The 20,148-nt window shown below is 39.4% G+C and overlaps 1 protein-coding gene across 1 annotated transcript; it reads left to right on the top strand.

The window, feature by feature from the left end:
* Positions 1 to 1,308: 1,308 nt before the first annotated feature.
* LOC130583653 (heterogeneous nuclear ribonucleoprotein L-like) lies at positions 1,309 to 13,153 on the top strand (the record flags this gene model as incomplete). Its single annotated transcript, XM_057383163.1, has 10 exons — positions 1,309 to 1,394; positions 3,212 to 3,308; positions 3,400 to 3,472; positions 7,390 to 7,461; positions 8,972 to 9,189; positions 9,351 to 9,472; positions 10,104 to 10,305; positions 11,208 to 11,265; positions 11,382 to 11,480; positions 12,304 to 13,153. Coding segments are annotated over 10 exons (1,083 nt in total), but the record flags the coding sequence as incomplete, so codon positions are not given.
* Positions 13,154 to 20,148: the final 6,995 nt, after the last annotated feature.

Genomic DNA, 20,148 nt, shown 5'->3' with positions numbered 1-20,148 from the left:
CAGTCAGTTCCACATCCTGCTTTCTGCTTCATTGCCTTGTGAGTATCCATAGCTTTCTGTCTGTTGATTTATCAGTGGGTGATTAATCTTCTTTCTCCTGTCAATTTTCTTTATAGAAAAGCATGCCAAGGTATGAGTTGCTTTTTAGTGTTTGAAAACAAACCTGCTCTGAGCTGTGTGAACAAATCCAATGACTGAGTTAAAGGATTCTTCACGTGTGACTGTAATACAATTTTTGGAAACTGTTTCATTCATTCATTTTATATTTGCCTTGTGTGAGCTGTGGAGTTGAGATGGATGCTTGAAGAAGCTGGGAGCAGAATCCTGGTTCTGTGCTGGGAGAGTTCCATGGGAATTCAGAGGATGAGGCCTTTGGCACAGTAGCTGCTTTTTAAAAACAAACAACCTCCCCCAATCTCTTCCTTCCCACTGCCCCCAGCTGTTTCTTTAGCAGATACAAATGAGTGCTAGAAGCAGGCAGATTTCCAGAATTACTGGCAAGCATCAGAGCTCATTGAAGGCAGTGTAGTCACAGCAACTGGGGAGAGCAGCTGTGCCCATAACAGCTAAAATGTGATGAGAAAAATACAAATTTTGCACTTGGTTAATGGGAAAAAGAAACAGTTGATTTAAGAATGTCTCAGGCAAAGTCTGCATTTTTTTAAAAAACCCCACCGCCGACAAAAGAAAACAAAAATCAACCAAACAACCCTTGCCCTCAAAAAAAAAAAAAGGCAAAAAGTACAACACTACCTCTTCCTCTTCAACGCTCTTCTTAAATTTGAACTGCAGTTAGACAAATCAGATGAAAAATTGCAAGCAGTTTTAAGTGGCAAATCTCAATTACTGCAGTAAACTATAGTTTTAAAGTTTTACTTTAAAAACAAGATAGAGTTTTTGCAGAGAAATTGGTTTGTTCAAGGGCATTTTGTGGCAGAAGCTGAATTACACTGCAAGTGTCACTTCATCTCTCTGCTGTGGTAGAACTGCAGGGCAATGCTTCAAAGGTAGCAGAGCTTGAGGCATGGATGCAGTTACTGGGTTTTAACACAGTTGAAGATACAATATTTGTATGACTGCTTCTTATAGAAGTTTTTTTCCTATTTTTCAAATGTGGTTGCCTGTACTATTTTGATCCATAAGAATGCCAGTCATGACTGTGTAAACTGTAGAGGGGAAAATAAAAAATGGAAAGTTAATAAGCCTTTTCTCTTTGGCATTTCAGTGCCACTTCAAGAAGATGTTCTGTGGACCAAAAGTGATTGGAATTTCACATCTGACTAAATTTTTTTTCTTCTTCTTCCTTAGGATGTTTTGTACACTGTGTGCAACCCGGTTGGAAAAGTTCAGCGCATTGTTATTTTCAAGAGAAATGGAATACAAGCCATGGTTGAATATCCTTTTTGAGTGTGATTTTTGGTTTTTTTGGCTGTAGGTTCTTGACTCCAAATGGGTTTAACATAAGAATGTCAGAAAAATACCATTGATTTTGAGACCGGATTATTTCTTAATTTCTGTCTAAGACATGGTAACTTTTAATTTTTGTCTGTCTGTAAGACAAGGTAGTACTTACACATTTAATCTTTGTAGGAAAATGGCATTGTCAACAGTGGTCTTGCTTACCATATTTATTGGCCCTCAGACCTCATAATTGCAGACATGAATTATATAATAGCTTTGATAACCCCTTGTATGCACACTTATACACAAAGATTTTATGTTTTCTGACTTTGTTGATACTCAAGAAATGGGTAAAGGTTTGCAGAGGTGCAGTTTGTCTTCTTCAGACTCTTCTAAAATAGTCTCAGTATATAGTGCTTATCTTACTATTTTGACTTTATTAAAGTAAAGGCCAGCTTAGGCATCCTTGACTTTGATGCTTAGGAATCCTCTATTGAGGAAATTCCCTGCTCTCTTTTCCTAGTGTTTATTTTATTTGTACCATTAAGTTGTCCATGGGTTGAATGTTCAGAATGTTCTGTGTTGCTGTGATTTGCAAAGTGGGAAGTCTGATATTATTAGGCCTTCATTTATGAAACTCTGATAGCTCTCTTCCTAAACCTTGATTACCATCTATTTTCTAACTGTTATCTGGACAGAATTTGTGAAAATCTCAGCATTATTTTGTGATTTCATGTCTGCAAAGTATGACTTAACCAGTGGCTGCACTGATGATTTAGCAGGGAAAGAGAGCTACCCTAACTTTTATGAAATCAAATTAATTGATGTTTATCTATGTGGAAGACTTAAACTGTGTGTCCTAACAGACTTACTGTATGTGTTCAGCTTGTTATAAAAGGTGCCAGGACCAGATGACTTGTACAGTTGGGGGTTATTCTTTATCTTGTAAAAGATTAGGGAAGCTGTGGGGAGGATCCTTCACACACTCGGGAACTACCATCCTTTTGTTGAAAATGAAAACAGCCAGCAATTGACAGAAAACTCACAAATGTCATTGAAGTAATACAGCAGGAAGGTTAGRGGTGGGGAGGAATGTAAGCTTTGAGACAAGCTTTGTCTGAAAAGTTAAAAATGTACTCAAATTTAAATGCTAATTGCAGTTTTTATTACTTTTGCAGTTCTGGCCAGTGTCAGTTTCTTACAAGTCTGAGAAGCTTCACTTCCCTAATTTTTAAGTCCATAGTGAACCTGCATCACTTTGGTGATGCAGAAGAAATTGGGCCACAGGAATGTGGTAAACCCAAGCATATGGTGTTGTTTTGGACTCGTTCCAAAATGTCGCCAAATGATATCAAGGCTTGGTGCAAAAGGTCTGTTCTGCTGCAAAGTTCAGGTTTTCTGACATTTATTATTATATGTGAGATCATGGGTTGTGATATACCAAGGTTCAGGTACATTTTTCTGCCAATCTCAGATCTAATCTTGGAGTATGGAGAGCATATGAAATAACTCAGGTGTTGGAGCCTGGTATGTGTATCTGCCTGTTGCATTTTTGAGGCAAGATGATTATTTGTTCACTCAAAATCTCTCTTTTAGTAGCTGGATTTTTTTTTTTTTGGCTAGTGAATGAAAAGGGGTGTACACTTAGTTCTTTTTGCTGTAAAGTAACTACTGTGGTAAGTCTGTATAGAGTTTTTGTAGTGTATACAATAGTGAGGTGTCTATTTTGTATGGCTACAAAAGTAAGGCCATATCAGATAAAAGGGACACGAATGAAACATCTGGAGAAGATCCTTAACATCATGTGCATGTTTGAATCTGTGTTTTGTGCCCAGAAGGCAAAGGCTGCACTCAATGGAGCAGATATCTATGCAGGATGCTGCACACTAAAAATCGAATATGCAAGGGTAATGCTTGGACCTTCTCTTTTAATTTTACTAGGAAAAAATGACATTTAGTCAAGACTTAACCTCTTTCACTTTTACTTTATTTGAACAGCCAACTCGACTTAATGTCATTAGGAACGACAACGATAGTTGGGACTACACTAAGCCATATCTGGGCCGCCGAGGTAGGTTGTGATCCATTCTCACTGTAGCTGTTTGACTGTACTAATGGCAGCCCTTCAGACGTGGTCAGGCTGGGTGGCAGCAGTCCTTCCAAAGCAGGCCAGTGCTGCTGGAGGCTGTGCCACCGCAGGGAGTTAACCCTGAGCCCTAGTGCCCCCTACTGCCGTGTGCTTGAGCCATTTAGTGCAACAAGGAGCCCACACCTCCAAGCACCTTCGCAGTTCTCAAGGACTTGCATTTCTCCAAGCAGCTCTCTCTCTTTGGAGGAGAGGAAACCTGGCACAGACTATTCCTTATAAACTACAAACTTGCACACTGCTTCTCCTTCGAAAGAACTCTTTTCCCCTATGTTGGACAAGGCATTAAGAAGGATAGAGGACTTCAGCAGGCTGACTCTACACTTCATCATGCACCACATCGGCATCAGCAAAAAAAAAAAAAAACCAAACAAACAAAAAAAACCCTCTGAAAAACCTCAGACTTGCAGTTCACCTTGTCTGCATACTGCATGCACCACCACCACCAGTTTTTAAAGGAGGACATTTTCAGTACTTCAGATTTGTATGGGATGAATAACATGATAGACTGTACCCATTTTGTTCAAGTTTGTATGTATGCTGGTCTTATTTCCCTTAAAATTACCACTGCAAAAGCGAGAAACTCCAAAATTAAGAACCTCTTGTTGATATCATTGACGTTGTAATCTTTTTATTACTTGCTGTATGTYAGACTTAAGAGTGTAAAYATTGTCTAGTAGTAGGGAGATTCAATCCTTTTATGCAGATAGTTGGAATTGAGCAGTGCAATATCAATAAGTCCCCTCAGCTATACTTAAGTAATAAAGTAGGGAGATTCATAATTGGTACAGGCATACTGTCTCTTAAATACTCAGCTGTAAAAACTCTCAGAGCTTAACTCATGTCAGTGGAAACTATGATTATATATGTACAGTCAAACTGCTGTCTAACCTAACTCCTGTAAAGTGTTTATTTAAAAATAACCAAAAATCTGTAACTATTGAGTGCAGTGTTCAGTAACCTATGTACAATAATGTGTTCAATGTAAAGTTAGAAAAGTGAAGACAATGTGACCAAGATAGAGTATCTACTTACCAAAGGCTGCATGAGAACCAGGGTTTTGGCTGTCTCAAGAGATTTGCACTTTCAGAGTAATTCTGCAGAGACACTGGGCTTGTGGAACTGTTGTACAAYTAAAAACTTAGGCTTTGGCTTTTCAAAATGAAGTTCTTGTAAAAAGTTAACAAGGGAGCTACAGTATTGGTTTCAGCTTGTAGATTATTCATATTTGGATTCAAATTTTTTCTCAAATTCTGGAGTCAAAGAAAAGGGATTCTGAAGGAACTCAAGGACAAGAAAAAAATCTAAAGATTTGAATTTGAAAAATTAAAAGGATTCATTTGTCCCTTGTATCTTTTGATGATTGCAGTGTTTGGAGGCTGACTTGTAACACTGTGCATCTAATTATATTATGTAATTGGTTTGCAGATAGGTATGACTGTATGAACTAAAATTTCCCCAAACTAGAGCAAACAGTGGAAAATGAAAACTTAGGGTAGGTGTGGCTTGCTCTTKCTCAGGAACTCTACTCTTGTTTTTCAGTTGTTACTGTCTCTAATCTCTATACATCACTCTACTTCACATAAGAGAAAAAATATTAGTCTTACATGATATATATACATATATATATATATCATTACATATTGTATGTAGCATGATTTTTCACTTACTGTGAYCCACATCCATTTATCTAGACAATGGGAATATAAATTGTTGAGTGAWTAGTGTAATATACTTGAGAAAACAGGCATCTGCAGCAGTTCAGCCTGCAAAGTAATCCAGGAGTTGGGGTTTTCTTTGAGAGGAAGAGTTTATGTATTTGTCCTTCAATTTACTCTTGCAACAGCGTTATTTGGGTTTTGAACCTAATGTTCAGCCCTGCAGCCTGAAYTGTAGGGCTCTCATTRTAGCCCARAGGAATTTAATTCCAAGGACAGACATGCTAATAAATCCTTTCAGAATTTCACAACTGCCCCTCAAGTGTTAGGAAGGAAATGCATTTTGCTAATGATTTTTTTAACTGTTTTTAGTTTTTTTATGATATCAAATTAAAGGCTTGCCCATAGTATTTCTCTACTAAAGTAAACTTCYTAACAAGTGCCTGCTGCTAKRAACCCCTATTGTGTTAGATTGAACRAAAACACTCCATCTGATTCAGTATTCCACCTGCCTTTGGCCAAAAGGTTTGGCTGAAAAAATGGAGTTTGGAGCATTTCTTTTGCTGGTAATACCAGCTTGCTCAGTGACTCAAGAACCTGTTTAAAAACAAAACCAAAAGTCAAGAAACCCAACCTTAAACAAGATTATAAAGAACCTTTTCTTTGAGACTTATTTTAAACACAGGTCTGTTCTCATGTTTCAATGCATGTTTACACAAGTATTTGTACTGGCACAATCCAGGGGCTTTGTTCAAGGAAGGAACAAAGGGGGCAAGGAGAGAGCAGTGGACTGCACCACCACGAGGAGGAAATATTTGTCAAACTTTTCTCACAGAATTCTGTATTTGAAGAATGACATTTTTTGCTGTGTTTTACTGTGGGCAGTTTCAAAGCATTTAGTTCCACAGACTRGAATTACAAAACTGATTTTTCTGAAAGATGATCACTGCATACAATTTAAATGCTCAAAATACTGATCTGGCTGCTCATTTGCTTTCTAGAGCCAAGAACCAGAGCTGTTGCCCTGAAAAGGGAGTGGAAAAGTAAACTTGACAACAGTAATCTTTCTTCTGTATGTTTGAAAGTGTTCAGGACTGTTCTCTTCAGACTTGATTGCCAAAGTAAATATCTAACTTGGAACTTGTCCTCAAAATCCTGAGCAGAAAGGGCCACATGTGTTTTCATCTTCCACTGTTGTGTAATCAAATAATTCCCGTTTTTCGGGGGAAATACACTCCAACTGCATTGGACTGGAGTTACTATTTTCAGCAGTCATATGTAAATTTCTTGRGAACTGTTGTAAACTGATAAATGCCTTGCCCCATCTTTTCAATGTGGCTTTTTTTATAATTGTAAGAAAGGAACTGTTGCTTACCACAAAGAAATCTAGAAGTTTAGATTTTTTTGTCGTGCGGCATGGATCTGATTGGAAAATACAGCTTTGGCTGTGAGGCATTGCTTCCCTCCATTAATGTAGACCCCTTGCTTAACTTTATATCCTAGAGAATTGGGTTTTCTTAAAGGATTGACTGTTGTTTAAGTGCATTATTCAGTACAATTTTCCCTCAGTTGAACTGTTTTGTGCTGCTGATAATGCCACAATGTACAATCCTTTCAGCATGCCCATAAATCAGTAGGTGTTCTGTAAATATATATGTACACATATGTAATGCTCTCTGTTTACTGATTATGAAACCATGTAATACAGGTTGTTGTTGGCTTATGCTGAAACTTCTTGAAAGAAGCCCACTTTGAAAATGTGTTGCTGTTGAAGCTAATATTATGATTCAGGTACTGTCTTTCAAAAGTACTGCATTTCAAATTTGTTTTAAGAGACACATGGGTAAATCCTGCTGTATGGTGTTTTCTATACTAATGTGTGGTGTCTGTTTAGGAAAACTATTGGGTATCTCCATAAACCTTAAATGTCTGCATCTCCTCATTGGCCACTGCCCCCAATCAACTTAAGAGCAATTTGTTATACAGATGGCAGTCTTTTAATTTTGGTGTCCCAGGGATACAGCTTGTGTTTTTAGACATAGAGTGAATGAGAAATTGTTTATAAAATTAACAAGGACTCAAATTACTTTTTTCACTTCTTAACTAGAAGCTTTGTGTCTTAACTGGAGAAATCAAGTGCCTGGTTGTGCATACTAAACTGGTTTCTTTCCCTTCCCACGATAGACAGAGGGAAGGGCCGGCAGAGACAAGCTATTTTGGGAGAGCACCCATCATCCTTTAGACATGATGGCTATGGTAAGTAACGTGGGATGACAGCTGGTTATGAGTTCWTGTATGCTGTGTGGAATTCTAAATATTTAATCAATGCTTGGCTGTGGATCCCTTCAGCATGAGCAGTTCACCTGCAGTGCTCTCCCTCTGCATTCTGAAGCACTGTTGGACCAGTGAATCCRTGTGCACTCATTGCCTCACCTCTTCCTGTCACCCAGAGCATTTGGCTCTRCAGGTTTATTCCTTGGATGAATGTTTCCTTTTGGTTGCCATCACCCTGGCAATGGGTGGAAAATGACATCTGGATTGGAAAAGCAGTTTTTTTTCTAGAAAACAGCAACATAGCTTGATCACTGGTTTGGTACAACACGGAGCTCTCATGTTCTTGCATGCAAAGCTGGGAATTGTTGGTGTTGGCACTTTTAATTTAGCTGATTCAGGAAAGGTAKAACTATATGACTGCAGAGGAATAATGTTTTGGAATTAGTGCTATAAAGTACTGCATTTATTATCAGCACTCTCTGTAAAGGAAGACCTAGTGTCACGTTCATGTGCTGAACAAAGACCTCAGGTTTGAGAAACAAATGTCCCCACTCACATGGGACTTTTCTAGTTAYTCACTCTCTCAGCTGTTAGGGGCAATGTGATTTGTCTTGCCTCTTTCTTTGCAAAGGTATTTTGACATTTTACAATGTAGGTTGACATCTTACCTGCTCCTTCCAAAGRTTCTTCAAATCTCCAGAGTTTCCATGTTCCTCCTTGATCCAGTGATACTTTTTTTCATTCTTCTGAATGAAAAAGAATGAACTCYTTCCACCTTAAGTAGTGTGTCTGTCTCCTATACCAGCTGTCTCCCTGTTATTACTACTTTTTGCTGGAAAAAAAAAGATAAAACATTCCTTTTATACTTGGCTTATGTGAATTTCACATTATTTTTGTCTCAGAAAAACAGGGATCTTCCCCTTGATGTGTAATACTGACATTTTCTATAAACAGAGGTATTGCTTACTAGTAGTGTCTCAACACTAAAAGAAGAAAAAAAGGAAATTTCATGGAAATAGACAATTTGTCAATTTATAGTGGAAAACGAGACCACTTCATTTTGAATTAGTGTGGGGGTTTAAGTATTCTTGTTTCTTCCAAATGAGCATTTTGTAGAAAGGCAGSCTTCTGACTTAATCTCATGTCTCTGGGAAGAAGAGCTGTGTCATCTGCTGACCTCTGGCTCACTCCTTTTGGTTTGTTTTCCTTGCTTTGTAATATTCTTTCTTGGAGTCATGTAGCTCTGTAAGTGGATGGGAATATTTCTGAAGGTTGATTTTAATTATYTCCTCTGATTCGTTTGTGTTCAAATATTTTGCACGGTTCAGGGAAGATAATAATTTTTGTAATTACTGCCATATCTTTTTTTCAGCAACTGCTGTAACCTTCTCCCCCTCCTTTTAATCTGCATTATGTATGTGGGCTTTGATGCATGATTAAGTAGTGAAAATTATTTCAAACCATCTGAAAACATGGTCTTTCATCTCCTTAGGCTCTCATGGTCCTTTGTTGCCCTTGCCAAGCCGGTACCGAATGGGATCTCGGGACACTCCAGAACTTGTTGCTTATCCCTTGCCCCAGGCATCCTCCTCTTACATGCATGGTGGAAATCCTTCTGGGTCAGTTGTCATGGTTAGTGGGTTGCATCAGCTCAAGATGAACTGTTCAAGGGTATTCAACCTGTTCTGCTTGTATGGAAACATTGAGAAGGTAAGGCATCATTTATTAGGAACTTGGACACTACTACAGTCCTTTTAAATGCTTTGGGAAAAGCCTGTCTGAGATGATCTAAAAATATTTCCTAATAATTTACAAAACTATTTGTCGGGCTCTTTGTTGCAAAGCCATTTTTTTAACCTTATCTGTCCTAGGTGAAATTTATGAAGACTATTCCGGGCACAGCACTGGTTGAAATGGGTGAYGAATATGCTGTAGAAAGAGCGGTCACACATCTCAATAATGTCAAGTTATTTGGAAAGAGACTCAATGTCTGGTAAATATGTTTTATCAGATTAATAGTCCACCAGTGGGCAGATGGAATGAGCTTTCAAAGGGACAATATCACATTACTCTGTTATCGTTGTTGGAGTTATGATTTCCAATTTGCAACTGTTTATTTTGGCTTTCAGCTGAAGGAGGGTGGATTTAGGTTAGATATTAGGAAGAAATTCTTTACCCAGAGGGTGGTGAGGCACTGGTACAGGTTGCTCAGAGAAGCTGAGGATGCCTTGTCCCTGGAAGCATTCAAGGCCAGGTTGGATGGGAATTTGAGCAACCTACTCTAGTGGAAGCTGTTCCTGCCCATGGCTTGGAATGAGATCATCTTTAAGGTCCCTTTCAACCTYGACCACTCTAAGATGTTTTGCTATTTATAATTTTATTTATTTACATCCATAAAACATATTGTCTTTATGTGGATTGGCCACTAATAAACTGTAGTTCCTAGTGTGTCTTATCCATCTTTTCTGCTTTTTTTTAAGGAAACTGTCACATCCAATCTGTCTTGTTCTCACTGTATTTATTTCAAATTATTATAAAGAAATGTCATCTCTTTTGTGGTAGGATGATAATCTGCCAAGTATGATAGCCTTAATTATTTAAGAAACTYTATCCTTAAATTCCAGTGTTTCCAAGCAACATTCAGTAGTTCCAAGCCAGATATTTGAACTGGAGGATGGCACAAGTAGTTACAAGGATTTTGCCATGAGTAAGAACAATCGCTTCACCAGTGCTGGCCAAGCATCCAAGAACATCATCCAACCACCCTCCTGTGTGCTGCATTATTACAATGTTCCCCTGTGTGTGACTGAGGAAACGTTTGTAAAGGTAGGCATTTGGAATAACCTGATATCCAATGCTTTGGAACTCTGTCCTGGCTTTATGTGGTGCTACTTTTTAATGCAAACAACTGGGATGATTAGAGCAGAGCTACTGGAAGAGAAATGCTCTTTAAAACACATTTGTAGCCCCTCTGGATATGGTCACAATTCTGGTGCTATTGTCTCAATTTTATTTTTCTGTTTGTTTATATTCTTTTAGTGTGAGAAACAACATCTTTGAAATAAAGTTGAAGAACTTAATGTGAGAGTTTTTTTTGGAGGAAAGGGAAAAGACACAGATCCAAATACATGAAAGTTTGCAGACTTCCTGGTATGGTTGCCCTAATGACTGCTAGGATGTTTTGGAATGGAGAGAARCATGCACTTGGGACACTTGGCTCAGTTGTATCCTAAACAAACTCTGGTTGCTTAAAGCATGCAATACTGGGCCTGTTCAAGTGGAGGCAGTGCTAAGATTGCTGACAGCTCAGTGAATTCTTTTTCAGTTCAGTAAAACATATTTTTCAAACTCTGTCTGAAAGTGAACTCTGCTTCCCAAGTGATCTCCTTGAATGTACAACTTCTGAGCTACTGTATTGGAGTAGGAATGTCAAAAAGCAGAGCTTGTTATTATTTAAATACATTTCTTGTTATTATCTAAATACATTTTTGGAGATTGTAGTGATATCACAGGTACAGGAGCCTTGTTCTGCATATGGTAGAATGGTATTCTAAAGAGTTACCAATCTAAACATATTTTAAAAATAATATGCTATAAGTTCTTGCAAGCTCTCTTAAAGAGTCAGAATCCTCCTTTTTGTGTGTCTCTTCCAGGAACTTGGAATTTTTGCTAATTTGGTTATATGTATTTTTGCTGGAGTTTTACCTCTTATTTTATTTTTGTGACAGTTATGTGAGGATCATGAAGTTCTCAGCTTTATCAAATACAAAGTGTTTGATCCAAAACGTAAGTAAAATTTGACCAGTTTGGGAAATTACTTGATTCCAATTTTGATCTGAGTATGCACAGTCAGGAGACWTTACTGATCCACTCCCTCCCTTTTTTATTTCTCATTTTGACAGCTTCTGCCAAAACATTGTCTGGTCTGTTGGAATGGGAATGTAAGACAGATGCAGTGGAAGCTCTCACTGTACTTAATCACTACCAGATAAGAGTCCCAAGTAAGTAAATTTTCCTAATCCTACTGCTGGAAATTTTCTTCTTGGAGAAGGACTTGTGGGTTCTGGTGGCCACAAAAATGAGTAACATGGTTTAATGTGTGGTATCCCTGCCCATGGCAGGAGGTTGGAACAAGATGATCCCTTCCAACCAAACGGTTCTGTGATTCTTTCACAATAAATAGAAAGAAATCTGCAATGTCTTGAGCAGAACATTCTTGAAGTTACTCAGCTCATTGCTCACCACTTACTGCTCCTGTAACATGTTCCCTTTGAAACCAGAAATTGTGAGGCCAAGCTGAATTAAGCTCCAAACTAGAAGGAACAGAGTGGGGTGAGTTCACCTGCTGAAAAAGTACATAGTAGGCCAGATCTGTACTGAACAATGAAGACCCTTTACTGGATTAAATGGAGTTTTTCCAGGTGTTCCCAGACATAATTTTGAATCCAAGCCAGTGTCTAATATTATWTTAAACTACCTCCTCCTAACTAATATGAGTTTGTCTCCCTGTGAAGTGTTACTAGTTTAAATCTTTTCTGTTCTCCCACACCTTTGGCCCACCGTGTTAGTAATGGACCTCAGGGGCAGGACATTTTGTAAGATACTATTGATAACATACTGTTCACAATTTCAGTTTTACCTGAGTTGGAGARGTGGTAGCAGCAGAAAAGCTTTCTCTTTCAACATGAAAAAGGCAAAACTCCAATGGAGGTGTGAGTGTTGAATACACAGAATGGTGAACTTGGCAGGTTATGGAAGGTGGATCAGCAGCAATGCTGTGCTCASTGAGATGCCCACAATGTGTTCTGTGTTGTCTCCTCACAGATGGCTCCAACCCTTACACTTTGAAGCTTTGCTTCTCTACTTCATCCCATTTATAGAGGACAGCATGATAAGAGCTACGTTCACCTGGATTTGCAAGTTAAAAACTACACTTCGTTCACAAAGCTCTAAAGTGGTTGTTCTAATGTTGCCTTGTTTCAACTTATTAATTCTAATATCTTTTATCTTGTTTTATAATAAATGGATGTTCCTTCATAAATACAAACCAGATTTTTTTTTTCTTTTTGCCTCTGAGAAGTACATGTTGTAAGCTTACTACAAAGTTTGTATTTTGTTAGTGTAGTATCTTCAAATGTCTAAAGAAGCACCAGTAGTATAAASAAGATTGTTTCTTTTCAAAAAATGAAATATATTTGCATTTTCAAAATGTTAAAGATTAGCAAGTATTTTTCCATTTGTAGTCTTAATTGGCAGATAGAACTATTATAGCAGAATTTTAAATGTAGAACTTGTTTTTCAGTTTGTTAAGTAGTGAAGTATGTTGCAATACTAAAAAGCAGCTTGTATTTATAAAATGCTTTGATCGGGTTAATGTTGCACATACTGAACTTTTAGTAGCATAGACTTGATTTATAGTTCCAACAGAGCTAACGTAGAAAATTATTAAGTATGTACACGTGTATGGTATGAATTCATACTTATTTAAAGTGGTTTTGTTTTTTTTAAAAAAAAATATTTTCCATTTGCATTAGCATGATTCCATCTATAGCTAGTCCCACCGTAGGGGCCTTTTAAAAATTAAAGTTGCAAGCCTGACTCAATGTCTTCATCCTCATTTTCCATAACTGAAACTTAAATCTTTGGTGTTTAACATATCCTTTTGACTCTTTTTTTTTTTTTTTTTTATCAGTTTTTTTTTTTTTTTTTTGTTTTTTTTTTTTTTTTTTTTTTTTTTTTTTTTTTTTTTTTTTTTTTTAATCAGTGGTTATGACAAACTACATGGGAAAAGTTGGGGGAGGTGACAAGATGGATTGCAATAGAAAACAAGGTGGTAAAAACAGTTAAAACAAAAAGAAAGCCTCCACCAAATCCTTTCATACCTGGATAGTTAATTCAATGTTCTCTTTTGTCTGATTTATCTTAAACATCTATTATGACCATGAAAGAATTCATTGGGTGAATAGTCTTGGCTTGTTCCTAGTATAAGCTGAGTAATCTCAATGGGATTCAAGTAAAGTAACTGATGATGTGATGTAAAATTARCAAGGCGAGAAATCTTTCAGTTTGGAGATGATTTATTCTGTCCCAGCACTTTGAAACTGTCTTCTGGAACTGGAGTTGTGTCTTATTTGGGCTAAACCCCAGAAAAGGGAATCCAGGCAGGGAAGTCTTGGAGCTGTTTTCCTAGGCTCTGTGTGTGTTCCCCTTTCTGAATTTGCAGCAAAGTGTTGAGGGCTTCTTTCAGTTCTGCTCTTAGTCATCAGAGAGAAGTTATTTTATCAGCTATTTTGTGCTTTATCCTACAAGTTCTTTGTTCTGTCTTTATGGATTTTATCGACATCCATCCTTTATGCAAGATGATTTGTGCAGTGTGCTTATCCTTGAGAGGTTATGCTGTGGGATGTTTACAGGCTGTAGGCWCTGCACATATTTCAATACAGACTGGATTTTCCCTGTTCTTAATTTCAAGGCAAATATTCCTTATCATACGAAGGAAAATCTGTCGGATGTCCTTCTGGTTTTCTCATCAACAATGACCATTTTTGCCCTGTCTACCTCCATTTTGTTCATGCTTCAGGTAATGAGTATTTCAGGTATTCACATCAGGCTTTTAATATKTCTGGACTGGGAACTGAAAACCAGCTGCTCTTTTGGCAGCTCTTTCAGCACAGGTTTTGGAATAATCCCAGCCTCCTGTCTGCGAGGTGGCAAAGAAATTTGCATTTTAGGGGCACTGCTGAGACACTCAGCCTCAGTGCTCTTCCCCCAGAAAGTGGTGCCAGACAGCTCCAGTGCAGAAGTCCATGTGCCATATCTTGCTGCTAGTGAAATGCTCTGCACTGCTTAGTGTTTTTAATGGTAAAAGATCTCTCCCAATCTCATTTCTTTTCCATCAGCTCAAATGTTCTGCGGAAACTTGTTTCTTCTGTCATAACTTGCATTACTGGTTGTATTGATGTGGTTCCAGAAGTTGTTTGTAGTTGAGCATTAAAAATAGTCTGTTGTCAATTTGGTAATGTGGCATGAGTGACCCTTAAAGCATTCAAGTTTTATTTAGGAAAAAAAAAAAAGATAAAAGAAATGCACTTTAATGTTTTGGTACCTTCAGTGGATTTGGAACCTCACAGTGTTTAGTGCCTAAGATGTTCAGGTGAAAGGCATCTTTCCTGTGTCTTCCCAGATCAAATGGAGCATAGTTCCAGGTATATCTAATAGAACTTGATAGCAGTTGAAAGACCCATATGCAAAATGAGTAGCCTGTGCCATGTGGGGCAGAAAAGAGAGGAGACTGAAGAATTGTGYGAGCTTCCTTCTCCATAAAATAATCATCTTATTCATGTATTCATGAGGACAGGAAAGATTCCTTGTTGGTGTTCTGCTGGTAAATTAAAATAATGTCTTCTCTTGGGCCTAGAAGGATGGGTGCTTGTCCTGAGGAAGGAATGAGGTTGGTCTTCTTCCACACATGAGGCCTRTGTTCACCTTTAATCTTGCTCTTTAGAACAGAGCCAAAACAGGGGGGCAGGTGGGGAGTTAGTTGTTCTGAGGGGAGTGAAGTTTGCCTGTCATTTGGCAGTTGCACCATACTTGCTAGATGAAAATTAAACCTTTAAGGTCTCTTAATGCAGGTTTTTTTCTGTATCTTTTGCATGAGTCATAGAAGCAAAACATTGAACATTGCTRTGCACATTCCCTGCTTTAAGCAGCTGTCATTAACACTGTAATGTCTTCATGTCTGTCCCACTGTTTGTTTTGTTGGGTTTTGTTTGTGATGTTTTGTTTGGTTTCCCAATCGATCACCTTTCATTGGAGGTTAGAATATATTGAGGTAGAGATATGTTCCTCTTCTCTCATGATATCTAATTCTTGTTTATATTTATTTTTCCTTATATTCAAGAAGTGTAAAGAGTTGTTTTTTTGACTTTCTATACCACCACAAGATAGAGTCTATTGTTAGGGTGATGAAAGAGAAGATTTAAAAGAAACCCTGGAGGATGTGTTTGGGTGTCCTGCTTTGTGAAAGGAATGATACAAYTGAATGTAGTGTCTGTCTTTTAGTAAGGGATGATGTTTGGGGCAAGCTGGCTTGTTACTGGCTGAAACCCTTTTGTTGTAATTAAATGCAACTTGCTCCTTTTCCTGCTGTGTGTTTTCTTGTGAACAGCTCTTGTACCTGTTTGAATGTGCTGGTGGCTTAGCAGGAGACATTCAGTCTCTTCTGTTAAATAATGCATCGAGGTGTGGGAACATGAACACTCTTGCTCAATTATTTTTTCATCTCAGGGATATGTTTAAACATACTTGGGATTTTTTTTGGTGTGTCCTTTTCTTTGAAAATACCTTGCATTCCTACACCTGTAGCTACCAGTGGGTTTTTTAGCCATTCCAGGGTTTCATGTCTACTTTATGTCTATTTTTATGTCTGATCAGTCAGAGAGAAGTGTGCTGCATGACTGATTTGTTTGAAATTCAAACAAGTCCTCAGYTGCCCCATTAATATTGACACTTGTGGGGAAGGGTGATCAGATGTGCTCACTCCTGTGATAATGTGATGTTTCTACCATGCCATTTGGGTTCCTTAGAACCACAGTCTGAGGTAAAAGTATCCTGAAACAAGTACCTGTTCAGGGTTTTTGGGATGATGAGGTCCTGAAGTTCTACTGCAAAAGCATCTGATTTGACAAAGGGTCAATCAATTTCTATTCAGTTGTATTACCAAGTTAAAAGAGCAAAATATGTGTGTTCTGTTTAGTCTCCTACTGCATAATCGTCTTTCCCTGTTAAAAATAGAGGATTTCTTTCTTCAAGGACTGTAATTCCCACAGGATGTGGAGGAACCTAATGCAGCCAGGTGACTTGTGCTGTGTTTTGTGCTGTGACATGGCTCTGTGAAGGAAGTAACCTCAGTCCCTTTTCTTGTGTTCAGAAAGCTTTGTCTGTCCTGGCCTTTCCCAGCCCGCTCCCTGGGCTGGAGCCATACATTAATTCAGATGGGTTCCTGCTCTTCCTCTTCACTGTTGCAGCTGCTGAAGCATGATCTTGATTTCTGGCACAATTTATTTAACTTTTCCTTCTCTGCTGTTCATGGAGCAGCTGCAGCCTGAGAGGGTCTTCATGCAAGGGAATGAGTCCTGCAGGAATGTGCCAGGGAGCCAGCAGCTATGGCAAGATAATTAGCCCTCTTTTCCAAAGCATCTGGGATCCAGGAAAACAAATTAATCCTGGCAGGAGCAGTATAGCAGTATTCAGAATGAAAAACTGGAATGGGGCTGGAGGATGGGGGATGGCTGAAGTTGGCAGTTGGAGCACAATGCAGGATGTAATTACTCAATTTCATATAAGTCATTATCTGTTTATTTTCTCTGGCCATCTTTCCATTTGTGGTTTCATCTTTCTTCAAGCTACTAAAAAAATTAAGTTGTTTGTGCTCCATTCAAAATTCAAGTGGGTAGCAGTCAAATAAGCCACCACAAGTTACTAGAGTGCTTCTTAGTGAAAATCCTAAAATTTTCTGTCTCTTAGGCTGTGAATACTTTGGATATTTCAGGAAGCACAGTTTGTATTTAGGTGATGCTTTCTCTATCAACAAAGTGCAAATTTCTGGCCATTTGAAACTTAATGGCATCGCTGCAGGGATTTGCATGAAGTATAGATTATGCTTCTATTTTCACTTCTGTTAACCACAGCACTGTAACTGCTAAATCAGATTAAATCAGTGAGCTTTAGATAAGCATCCTGTCAAAAGGCTTCAGAAGTGTCTAAGAAATAGCCTGGTCAGACAGTGACCTGGTAATCTTTGAAGTTGCTGCATGGCCTCTGACTGAACCATGGCAACYTAAAATGTCAGTAGTTGAAGGTGGGAATCCCATTTACTGAACTTTGAATTCTCTCATCTTGGGGTGCACTTGAAATCCGAAACAAACTCCTGAGTTCTGAGGATAGAGTTCAAACTGGAATATTTTAGTTACACTCAAATATGATCACCTTGCCCAATATTTTGGGGTGTTTTTCTGTCTTTTTATTGCTCTATGGGCAAAGCCTTGTCTGTGCCTTTTTAAGGATGCTTTATGTGCCCCTAACTCTTCCTTTTTGTGTCCTTTTAGCACGAAGCAGACCTAACCAGAGGATTCCAGATTGGGACTGAGCTGTTGGCTTATTTCAAAGCTTTTCAGAGTAACATGTTCTCTAGTCTTGCTTTTTTCAGCTATAGCTTTTATCTAATAATAATTAAAACAACCCTACCTGAGGTAGTCTGAAGGACTGATTTCTCTCATGAAGAGAAACAGGGTGATAACACTTCACCAGGTCTTTAAGYATATGGACCCCAAGTTCACAGATGACTGCAACCCTGCTCTTCTTGCTTCCTTCATCATTGGCAATAACACATCATTCTTGTTTGGGTGCTGCTTCTGTCTGTCCCTGCCATTGCCTCCAGTGCTCCCACCTTTGATGACCCTAGCTTTGCAAAAAAAAAAAAAAAAGGACTTTTTATCTCCCAAAACTTCCAAACGAAGCTTGTTCTTATGTCTTCTGCACATTTTGAAAATTCTGAAGAAATAGGGCAGGGATATTCAAGGATGCAAGGACAACAGAAGCTAATACTACTTTTTGAAACTGGCAGGAAGAAAAGAATTGTAGCTCCTGGCCTGAGCCTGCCAGCACAGCCTCCATTTTATTTTATTGCTGAAAGCAGACTCAGCTTTCCAGGAACTCTGCTTTGTAGACCTTTCCGGAGAACATCCGGCCAAGGATAAGCCTCCTTTCACGGGGAGCACAGAGCGGTTCAGAAGCTGGGATGGCACACGTTGCTCTGCAGAATGTGTGGGGTGAGACTCCATGCTCCAAGGGGACCCTTGTTTCTTTCCCGTGGCGTGCTGCCATCCCAACAGCCTTGGCAGGAGACCTTCCTGCACTAAGCTGCTCATAGCTGACCAATGTTTGAGAGGGGCTCGTCTTTAAACTGCTTAAGCAGCAGTCACTTTCCATGTGAAGCTGCTCYTAAGCCATTTTGCAAGAACTTAAGCTGCTTCTATCTTTTAGTCCTCTTGATGTGCAGATTCCCCATTTCCCCAGTCACTGTATGATTGCCTGTACCTGGCATTAGCCTGGTTCCTATTCAAGGCTCTGTAGATCAGGGTTCCCAAGTGTCACTCACTGGAGCATTTGCTTGGAGTTGTGTGTGTGTGGTTTGAGCTTAGGCCTGCCAGCTGTGAGGTCAGCTCCTGATCCAAAGGTGAGTCTGCCCTGACACAAAAGAGCCCTAAAAACATTGCCCGTTGGTCCAGGTTTCACTGGGAGCTCAGGCACTTGTCCACACTCGTCCTGCAGCTTGCTAAGGAGTCTGTTTACCATTAGCAAGACACCCTGCCAAAAACCCTGAATCAGCCTTGTACCCAGGGCTGTGCAACACAGAGGCCAAGCTGATAACAGCTGCCTTTTGCTTTGTGTCCTTTCCAAGTGCAGACCAAGTTCCCCTGCTGAGATCTGAGRGAAGGGTGGGTGGAGAGGCTGACGCTGTGTTCACCTGGGAGATAACTGTTCTTATCTGCTCGGTGAACCAAGAGCTGACCAAAGGAGCMGGGGAAACATGAGCACACCTTTGGCTCCTGGTTGTGGCAGCAGCACAGACCAGACAGCAAAGTCTGTGCTGCTGGCCTGTAAAGCAGAGGAGCTTTCAGAKCCAGGCTGGTTGAGTTTACATGCAGCTGTCTGGTAGATTGTTGCAAGATGGATTTTATTTATGCTGTTTAGAGAGCTTTGGGCTTGGTACAAGTTAGCTCTGTGCACCTGGCTTGCACATGATGAATACAGGAGGCCCAGGATCTTTGTCTTTTCTGTTTTCTTGCCATTTCCTCCTGGTTTCATGATGAAATGGAGCAGCTTGCCCCTGCAGCATGTCCATGCTTGATCTTAGGAATTGCATTGGTCCTTTCAGGTACACAGCTAAGTGCCTGTCCTTGTCCTCCCACAAGTCCAGACTTTGCTGGGGAATGTCACTGAACTGGTTGTTGCATTGTGTGGAGGTGACACTGAACAACCTGCCTGTGCCTGGGTTTTACCCGGTGGCCTTTGTGGGGCCAGGGGGTACCAGTTTCTGCCAGGAATCTGRTGAGAGTGAGGAGATGAGCACAGTGAAGTACATGGCAGCGACTGCCACAAAGATATTTATCTGCAGACCTTTCACAACAGACTTCTGCCTCTCCTCCCTCTCCTGGTTCCTTTCAGGGCCTGTAGTTCTTCCTATAAAGAAATGATACAACATGTTTTWAAAAAGGATGAAAAAATGGCCTTARATGATGTGTAGTGCCAYGTRATAAAATCCTGGGTTGCCCTGTTTATCTCAAATACAGAAGGCTGCCATGGARGAAAGGGCAGGGTCCTGAGTGAATTCTTTTAAGGACCAAGCACCTGCAGCTCTGCTGCATTTGACCTGATTTGCATCTCTGGACCAGACACCTGATGATCTGAAATGCTTCCTGACACCCACTCAGCTTACTTTTCTGTTAACTGAAGCAGGAAACGTACTATCTCAAAGTAGCAGACATAGAGGATATTGATATTGTTGTTGTTGTTGTTATTATTATTCCCATGTCTGCAGCTGTCACTTTCCCTCCCTCCCTGTGATGGGCTGAGTTAGCAGGGAGGAAGCTCCCCTGTGGSCCTGTC

Source organism: Malurus melanocephalus, unplaced genomic scaffold (assembly GCF_030028575.1).
Source record: "Malurus melanocephalus ecotype Western Australia unplaced genomic scaffold, MMel_1.1 scaffold_611, whole genome shotgun sequence".
In the NCBI taxonomy this organism is placed as follows: domain Eukaryota; kingdom Metazoa; phylum Chordata; class Aves; order Passeriformes; family Maluridae; genus Malurus; species Malurus melanocephalus.
Note: the sequence above shows the minus strand (reverse complement) of the source record. Positions and strands in the feature narration are given on the sequence as shown.